The sequence below is a fragment of the Gadus macrocephalus genome, chromosome 7 (genome assembly GCF_031168955.1).
Source record: "Gadus macrocephalus chromosome 7, ASM3116895v1".
NCBI classification, from domain to species: Eukaryota; Metazoa; Chordata; class Actinopteri; order Gadiformes; family Gadidae; genus Gadus; species Gadus macrocephalus.
Window position 1 is genome coordinate 15,520,177 of NC_082388.1, and position 9,731 is coordinate 15,529,907.

A 9,731-nucleotide genomic window follows, 5' to 3' on the forward strand; every position below is an offset into this window, starting at 1 on the left:
ACAGACGGATTTGAAGAGAAATTGAAATAAATAGATTTGAAAAAAAAGTGTCTGCGAAACTAAATTTGAAAAACAAATGGGAAGCTAAAACAGGACAATTGTGAACATCTTGGAAGTTCCCCCTACAGCAGGGGGCAAGACCCAACACAGGGAAAAACAAGAGGGACGGCCACAGAAAAATGGAAAGAGGGACAGCATCTGGTTTAAGCTGCTTTACCTGGCCCGAGTCAGACTGATTGGACTCTGGAGCTGGGTGAGGCTGAACACCTGTTGCACTTTAAGCCATCATTGGTACAGGTTAAACCAGCCATCACCAGACACACTCAGTGAGATCTCCTGCATGGTAGCATGGAGCACCAGGCCATGTATCGTAATCTGAAAGCCATACAATGAACCAACATCCAACACCAATGCATTGGTAGATACGGTTAGCAACATCACTCCTGTTTTCTTCTTTAGAAATATGTTCATTTTAAGAAGTGAATGGTTAGTTATTTGTTTGTACATGTTATAATCATTGTTATTATATATTGTATGATTATATACTGCCTCTTCATAACATATTGCATATTTGAATAAGAGTGAGTGATTGAATACGGAAGCACTGTTTTTTTTTATACACAGTACAATACATTTATTTATAAAAAAAAAAAAGATTGTAGAAATTCTGCTTCGCAAAGAATGTATTTACAGTTGAAGGCAGTGTTTTGAGGTTGCAAATGGGAATACAATAAGAGATTGGTGGATATTGTGTCCTTATATGTTCTATAAATAAAATGTTAAATATCTAAGTGCTCGTTCAGTTGAATGTTGATTTCGGAACACTGGGGTTTGGAGGAACGATGTGGTTTACGTTCAGCTCTTGTCTCTTGTATTGTAGAACTGGCCCCTGTGAGGTCAAAGACATTGCAGACATTTAACAATTATTACATAGAACTAGAAAATGCATTTCCTGCAGAAATTGTTCTGCTGTTCTGTTAAGCGAGGTGGATAATAGGTTTAATAAAGCTATACAGTTTAATACATACAGAAGTGTATACAAGATATAAGCACATCATAGAAGCACATATTTTTCACTTGGAAACCCATGTCATCTCTCCTGACCTAGGCTGAGTAATCGTGACTGTGACTGCCGCAGGTTGTCCCCATGATTCACCTGAGATCTTACCCGTCGTTGGCTGACCAGCCTATACTATCCTATTACAGGGTGCCACATCGATTTTGTCTACTTTGCTGTGGACACCAATGCTTAATGAAATATGTCATCTTCAACTGGCAAATGAGGGATAAGAACACAAGGAAACATACTGGTAGGTGGTGTTGAGGTTCACTGGTGTCAGGAGAGACAATGGCAGCAGTGTAGGTGGATGTCAATCGTCCTCCAGTCCCTCCCTGCCCCTCTTGACAAAGGGCCGGCCTGGTCAGGTGGTACAGCCAGGCCGGACAGAGGATCATTATATTGCTTGCTGGGTAATTGTTGTCTCTCTCTCTCTCTCTCTCTCTCTCTCTCTCTCTCTCTCTCTCTCTCTCTCTCTCTCTCTCTCTCTCTCTCTCTCTCTCTCTCTCTCTCTCTCTCTCTCTCTCTCTCTCTCTCTCTCTCTCTCTCTCTCTCTCTCTCTCTCTCTCTCTCTCTCTCTTCACACACACCTGTCCAGGGGGTGGTTCCTCAGCTCCCAGGTACTATCGGGGAAGTTGTCCCACTGGGTCTCCTCAGCGCTGATGAAATGCGGGACTACCCTGGCGGCGTTCTGTCACATTTCGTCCCGGGCATCGGCCCACCTGGTACTGGTGCCTCATCCCGGCATTGTAGTGGGTGGTCATTCTGCAATTGTACCTGCACACAAATAAAGATCACTTTTTGGACACGGCATGGGATACAGTGTGCATCCCTATTTCACAAGTTATATTGCAAGTTATTTCTCTCCAGAGAGAGAGAGAGAGAGAGAGAGAGAGAGAGAGAGAGAGAGAGAGAGAGAGAGAGAGAGAGAGAGAGAGAGAGAGAGAGAGAGAGAGAGAGAGAGAGAGAGAGAGGTTGAAGCGTAATTTGTACGAGGGAATGTGCTATAAAAGCATAAATACTTCTTCAAAGCATTGACACGTCCTGTAACTCTGCTGAACTTTGAGTCCTTAACTGGTCACATGACCAGCGGCACCAATCAGTTGACCCATAAACATAGAGAATCAGAATCAGGCACAATTCTCGCTATCTGGTTTCTTCACATCAAATTCTAATCTCAGCCAAGGACAGTCAGCCCTTGTTGTTGAACGCAAGGGGGAAATAAATGCAATGTGTGATGTAAGAGTATTGGTGCTCTTGAGTTGTAGAATAAGGCATTTGGTGGATCTGGCCTCAAAATTATTTGTATTTAAATAATAATGACTGCTATTGATAAATGAATGGATAAAGCAAGTTATAAAAAAATGCATACAAATATTTTCCATATCAAAGGTACCTGTGTTGCTTCTATTGTGTTATAGCTCAATAATTCGCTGATATGTGTAATTCCAACTGAATGGTGTTCTGTGAAGGCTGGGCCATTATCTTGAGGGCTCAAATACTTTTATTCAAAAATCCTTTCATTGGGAATGTTGTCACTTATGCATTTTTAGCCCATTTCAAAACACAAAGCCCTCCTGTGGGAAAGCCATATCAGATACCAAGCACATTATGGCACATTTATAGAATTTTAGAAAGGGAAGCACAATTGCTCGATGTGTGAGTATCTGAATACTAGTGTCCCTCTTGCAAGCCTCTTTTGGGGAGAAGCTTGAATGGTGTAATAGGGTAATCATTGACAGTAGTGTAGAAACTGCCGATAATAAGTATCTACAGCACATTCTACAAGGGTATTCAATGCTCTGATTACTTTTCTGATTAGATTAATGCCCTATAATCTATATATATATATATATATATATATATATATATATATATGCATATATATATACATATATATATATATATATATATATATATATATATATATATATATATATATACATATATATATATATATACATACATATATATATATATATATATATATATATATATAAATATATATATATATATATATATATATATATATATATATATATAAATATATATATATATATATATATATATATATATATATATATATATATATATATATATATATATATATATATATATATATATACATATATAAATACATTAACAAGACGTCAATAAAATATAACTATAGATAAATATATATCCACTCTGACGAAATATCGACAAGCTCCTCCCCCATTTGGACCAATCGTCTTCCCGTCGAAAAACAATTCTGCAACTTCTGCAGACATGGCTGTGTTGAGCAAAATACCACACAGTTGCTATGAAATTGGTCATACATGGAATCCGTCTTGTGTGCAGTCTGCATTGGAAGTAACACGGGGGGCACTGGAGGTGTCTTTTAAGATTTATGCTCCGCTTTATCTGGTAAGTCCTGATAGTAATTTGCGCGTTTGTGGTTTGTCGCCACTAGCAGCTAACGCTCGGTTAGCGAACTCATATTGATAGGTAGGCTAAACGCATTTCGTCAGGATCATTGTGTTCATTGTGAATGGCATACTGTCCTGCAAAATGTTAGCCAGCGGCATATATACAAAGACAAACTTTGCAACCCATTCTGATCTGCCTTCTTTTCGATGAGCTTATCAAGCAATTGGCTGACGCCAATGACTTACACCATAACGTTTACGATTTGTCATTCACCTTTTAAAGTTTACAATCGTCCGTCTACCCTTGTGCTTGCATTCTTTACCGATTTGACCTTGTTGCTGCATGTCTACTAGCACGGACCGTGTATGCATATTACGTGGTAAATGTTCTTCCAATTGATAAAGACCTTCACCCATGACATTCCCATGAAGTATCTCATGACCTCTCCTATGAGTGACAGCAGAATTCTGTCACACGAAGAAGAACTAGAACTAGTATTGACAAATGGTGTCTTCTGTTCCCTGGTGGATACTGCACTGTTTGGTCCATGTCAACGTTGCAGATAGCAGCAATTTTAAGGAAAAGGAATAAGGATTACTACAAAAAACGACTCGTTCCTGAGATCCTTTTATCTACCACCTTCCTTGGGGCTAATGGAGGACTTTACATTGTTTTCTTCTGCATTCTCAGGTTGGCACATTCCCCAAATGTTTTACACATGAACACACTTACACATCACACACACACTTCTAATCTCATTCAAACATCATTAAAGTGCTGAGCCATCCATTTGTTGGCTGTGTCCTACATCAAATGTTGTTCATTCAGAGATTCAAAGATTTCCTGGGTGCTTGAATACAATGCATTGGTCGGACTCTGCGTCAGCTGTATGATTTAATGCTCCTGCTGTTGCCCCTTAAGGAAACTCTTGGGAGGGTTCAACTCATGGTCTGCGGGCTTTGGAGCAGCTCTTCCTGCCTCCTATATTGCTATTCTCATCGAGCGCAAGAGCAGGTGAGAATGTAAATAATGTTTGTGATGAGAATGACGTTGTTGCTATTAAGTTTCTGTTTAGCTACTCAATTTTTATTTACTAATCAAACACCTTTATTTCCCATCCCAGGAGAGGGCTCCTGACAATTTACATGACCAATCTGGTAAGAACGCCTCTGTTGTTTAGAGTTCGGAAGAATTGTTGCTACACATTTAAACAGTGTTGATGTGCGTGTGCACAGTGCTGTTGTGCGTTGTTGAGGTTTAAGTGTGATTGCTTATTGCAGTAGGGCTCTGGTGCATTCAAAATGAAATGGGAGGCACTGCCGCACTTTTGGATCCATATAGGGGAAACACTGACATATAGCCGGACAGGAGAGATATAGAATACCTATTCTCTGCACCGGAAATATTATAATAAATGAAAAGATCTAATTATCCCTAATTAATATAAAGCTTCTTGGTTTGTGTCTAGATAATTGTTTTGTGTCTAGACTGCTAGACACAAAACTGCTTGGTGTTTTGTTTTGAACCAGTTCCCTCTCTTGGCTCATGCATCTGCCGTCCTGTTTTCAGGCCACGGAGACCCTGTTCCGCATGGCAGTGACGCGTGGCATCATCAACCCACTCAAACATGGAGAGGTACAGTATGGAGTCGTCCGCTATAGCTTTATCAATGTGGACGGGCAGAATTTGCTCTTGATTCATTAGGAATGATAAACCATGATGCAAGAATGAATCATCAGCGATGCAGTCACTGTACTTCTTGTCCATAGTCGTTGACCGCTGTGTGTTCCAGGTGCTGCTGTTTTGCATCACTGCATCCCTCTACATGTTCTTCTTCAGGTCAGTAGAACCGAGAGCAGTTTGTAGGTCAGAATAATCTAGGAGCCAGTTGGATTTGGATGGCTGAATCTCTTTTCAGTGAGTCTGTTCTGTGTGTTTTAAATTCCTCTGATTAGATCTTCTCTGTTTACAGGTGTAAAGATGGTCTCAATGGCTTTGCGTTCTCTGCACTGAAGTACGTTTACTTTTACTAATGAAGTAACGTCGTGGTTGCCGGCTACAGTACCCGCAAGGTGTGCACGAGCTGTGGTAGCTGATGCTACTATGGTATGCGATCATCCCCCAGGTTCATCGCTGGGAAGGAAGAGATTCCAAATCACGCCTTAGTAGGGCCGTCTGAGCAGGACTCCCACACGCCCGTGGAGAGCCCCACCACCACCGCCGCTGCGGCGGCTGCTGCTGCTGCTATAGAGAGTGCACCTCCAGGCCGCCCGGGCTCAGGCCGGCCTGGCCTGCTGGCCTATATCCGACGGCTGCTGGAATCAGTGTAAGCAAACAGCCCTGGAGGTGAAACAGGTTGTCTGTAACCTATGAGCTGGTTGTTGTTTAGTTTAGTATATTTGAGAGACGGGACTGAGCAAATACACATAGGGTAAAAAAATGCCAGTAATAGCCAAGGTGTTAAAAAGGCTTCCTTAAATACGTCAAAGAAAAAGCAGAACACGGTATGAAGTTTAAAGATTGAAGAAGGACACATAGTTTTGCAACACCAAAAAGCAGTAATGACCTATGTACATAAAGAACGCCATTGGAAACAAGCATACATATAGTCAAACTCATGCAGACCAAAACTACTTCTAGAATAACATTGCGAGCAGCAACAAAAATATTTTTTTTTGAGACGTGAATGTAATAATCATTCATTGTTCATTGTCTTACACTGTGTCAGAAAAATGTGACTTCAGAAATTGTACTCTCTCCTCTAGGGGCAGTAGTGGAAATAAGAGCACTCATCTCATTTTTTTTCTCCAGATGCAAGCGTGGACCTAGACATCGATGTTGTAGACATTACCATGACAACTGTGTGTCCTACTGTGTTAAAGTAAGCACACTCCCAAAGTATTGTTATCATCCAATAAGCCTATCCATGCATGTGAGGAGGGGTTCATCTGTAACCCCTGGGGTGTCCTGCCGTCGCAGGGGTTTGTTAGGATGTTCAGCGTGGGATACCTGATCCAGTGTTGCCTCAAAGTGCCGTCGGCCTTCAGACAGATGTTCTCCAAGCCGTCCCGCCTTCTCTCCTTACTCTACAACAAGGACAACTTCCAGCTGGGGGCCTTCCTGGGCTCCTTCGTCAGTATTTACAAGGTATCCCTCCTCTGTCTTTATTCCCCCTCTGAAGGCCTTTCATCTCTGTCGGTGATGTATTCATCATCGGCTTTCACCCATTGTTTTTCCAAAGATGGCCTAATTTGGCTGAAGACTCTAATCCCTGTTTTCCCAGCCTGTTCATGGCAGGAATCTGGTAGCTTTATTCTCCCTTGCTTTCTGTATAAATAGTACAAACATGGAATGGCATGGGTTTTCCGCCTTTAAGCCGGCAGTGGAGGTAGTAACGGAGCCGAATCGGCAGCTGTGGAAGAAGAATGAACCGGCATGGTGCGACAGGGGTGCGATGTTTGGATGAGGTGTTTTCTGCGCGATCCGCCACAGAGGGATTAAAACATCTGGAACGAAGATGGGGCTAGCTCACAAATATTTTCTGTCTATCAACCTGAAGACGTGCGTCCCTTGATTCATGGATTAGACCCCTGTGACTATTACTTTGGTGGGCAGATATCCCCCTTGTGATTAATTTTGGCCATTAATCACATGGCCAAAATGTGATTCTCCTACCCATTAGTGCGGATTCATATCCGCAAAAGCAAAACACGGAATGATGCCTTCTTAAGTATTAGTGTTTTCACGCATGCTCTCAGAGTTCCTTTTAGTTCTCCCTTTATCACCTAGATTTTGTTTTTTAATTTGTTCACCCCAGGGAACAAGCTGCCTTCTGCGCTGGGTGCGGGATGTGGATGACGAGTTCCATGCACTCATAGCTGGTGAGTGCTGGTGACACAAACCTTACATACACTTACCTTTGCATACACCTCAGTTCTTCCTCAGAACAAACACTAACCCACCCCCCCTCACACCCCCTCTAGGTTTCCTGGCTGGCACGTCAATGTTCTTCTACAAAAGCACTTCAATATCCATGTACCTCTTCTCGAAGCTTGTGGAGGTAAAAAACAATAATGTCAACATGTAATTAAGACCCTTTTATAATATTTTCAACAAAAAGAGGAGAGACAATGGTTGAGATAATAAAAATGCTCCGAGTGATTTCAGACTGTGTGTGTGTGTGTGTGTGTGTGTCCGTCCAGACCATGTACTTCAAAGGCATCGAGGCTGGCCGCTTTCCTTACTTTCCTCATGCAGATACAGTCCTCTACGCCATCTCTACAGCCATCTGCTTTCAGGCTGTAAAACCCACACACAAACCCAATCAATCAATTGGACCACTTGCTGCTCGTAGAGTTTTATGACCACTTTTTGTACTGTAATCTCCTCTCAGGCTGTGATGGAAGTCCAGAACCTCAGGCCTTCATATTGGAAGTTCCTTTTGCGGTTGACCCAGGGCAGGTATGTCAAGGCTTGTCTTTGCTCGGTCTGTAGAATAGTTCACAGCTGAAGTGGTTGGCTGGTTTCTTGATCTCCTGGTCTTCGTGTCTAGGTTCGCCATGATGAACAGGCAGGTGCTGGATGTGTTTGGCACCCAGGCCTCAAAGGACTTTGGAGGAGTCATTCCCAAGCTGAACCCCCTTCACATCACAACGCTGCTGCCGTCGGGGGGTGACACTACTCTGGGCTGATATGGGGGAGGCGTGCTAAGGTCTTAGCGGGCTGAGGGAGAGCAGGGAGTTTTGATCACCAAAAACCTTTTAGCACTTCCTCCAAACACAGAGCTGGTCTGTTCTTGCAGGCCAACACAGCAGCTGTTGAAAGGAAGAGCTGTTGTGTAGTGAAAATAAGGATTGAGGTGTGCGTAACCAGCTCTCTATATTGTCGTGGAGTACACAGACTTTTACATATAGTGTGATTGAAGATGTTTCTATGAATCTATAAATAGATCAAACAGCAAAAAATATTGAATGGCTGAATAGGTTTAAAAATAATTCAGGTGGTTGATTGCCAGTGAGTCTTGTTTGTGTTGGATAAAAGATCACAAGTGGATAAGTTTGTAGCATTTATCATAAAGCACTTATTGCTTGACTGAAATACTTGAACTACATCATGTTTATTGATGCAGTGGTAGGGCGATACAAACACATTTATTGAAGACTGCTTGAATCCATAAAATTAGTGATAGATTTTAGTAAAAAAACTTTTAAGAATTGTTTTGGTTTGTTTACCTTGTCGAGACAGACCTCAGTGTAGTCTCGAGGTAGTATGATGTAATACTTCTCTGCAGAAGATCACTTGCAACCATTTTAATTTGTATTCATTCAAATTTTTGATCATGATTTGTTGTAAAAGTGTTGAGTTAAAATCTTCACAATGACATTTAACTTGATTATAAAAGTGTAATTTATCTTTTATAAACACATCTTACAACTAATACCTTTTTGAAGTACATACATTACAACTTATTTTTTGTAATTCCATTTTTTCAAATACAAGTCGTATTTGTACAGTTTACAAGACAACCATTGTATGGATTTACATTCATAGCAGAATTTAAATAGTATTTGTAATTTAGGGTCACAATGCAATTTTCTGTGATTTCTGTTCAGGCACGTAGGTTTTATACCAAATCAGAACAGCTATAGCAGTACCAGTAGATCTGGCAACAAATACACTCTGACCAAGGAGAAAGTCATCGACACTAAAAACAGTTCTAAATCCTATACAATAATTGTTGTGTGTATGATCGGTATAAATGCCTATAAAATCTGTGAATTTAAATAAATATTTTAGCCTCTCTTTACTGGTTGTCTGTTTCCGTTGATGGGAGTAGTGCACAATCGTCAGTTTCATAGAAGCAGCTTTCAACAGTGAAAGCATGCTGTTGAAATGCTAGGTTTTTTTCATCGCTGAGGAAAGAACTGTTATGAGGTGTATTGCGTATTTGTGTTTATTTGTCCTTTTTTGCATGATCGCAAGATTGAAACTACAAATGTATGGCTTGTTATTCTAAAGACCTGTTTGATATTAAAGTAACACTGTCTGGCATTGATAGTGTCAATGTTACAATATTGTCAAGATTTCTACAGATAAATGTAATAACATATTGCAGTTGACCTCATGAAAGTACTTTAACCTGTAACATGTTCACACTTGCCACCCTTGAGCCCACAGACATTGGGAGATTTATATTTTAACCATTGTATTCCTGGTATGCTGCATTTTTAAGTTCTGACTGACAAAGTCAGAACCTTGGAAAAGG

General features: G+C 40.9%; 2 protein-coding genes across 2 annotated transcripts in view; both read left to right on the plus strand.

Annotated features, from left to right (window-relative positions):
- hephl1b (hephaestin-like 1b) overlaps positions 1–791 on the plus strand; it is a 16,837-nt gene extending 16,046 nt beyond the window's left edge. The window contains exon 20 of the transcript XR_009526651.1: positions 49–791. The gene's annotated coding sequence lies outside the window, so the exon portion shown is untranslated. The remainder of the gene's footprint in view (positions 1–48) is intronic.
- Positions 792–3,279: 2,488 nt separating this feature from the next.
- Positions 3,280–9,272, plus strand: tmem135 (transmembrane protein 135). The gene is made up of 15 exons (XM_060056882.1): positions 3,280–3,463; positions 4,029–4,156; positions 4,388–4,480; positions 4,590–4,623; positions 5,036–5,101; positions 5,259–5,305; positions 5,439–5,480; positions 5,592–5,792; positions 6,278–6,347; positions 6,446–6,613; positions 7,284–7,347; positions 7,450–7,526; positions 7,669–7,767; positions 7,860–7,927; positions 8,019–9,272. Exons 1-15 carry the CDS (start codon positions 3,326–3,328, stop codon positions 8,155–8,157), a joined length of 1,434 nt encoding a protein of 477 aa, XP_059912865.1. The 5' UTR covers positions 3,280–3,325; the 3' UTR covers positions 8,158–9,272.
- Positions 9,273–9,731: the final 459 nt, after the last annotated feature.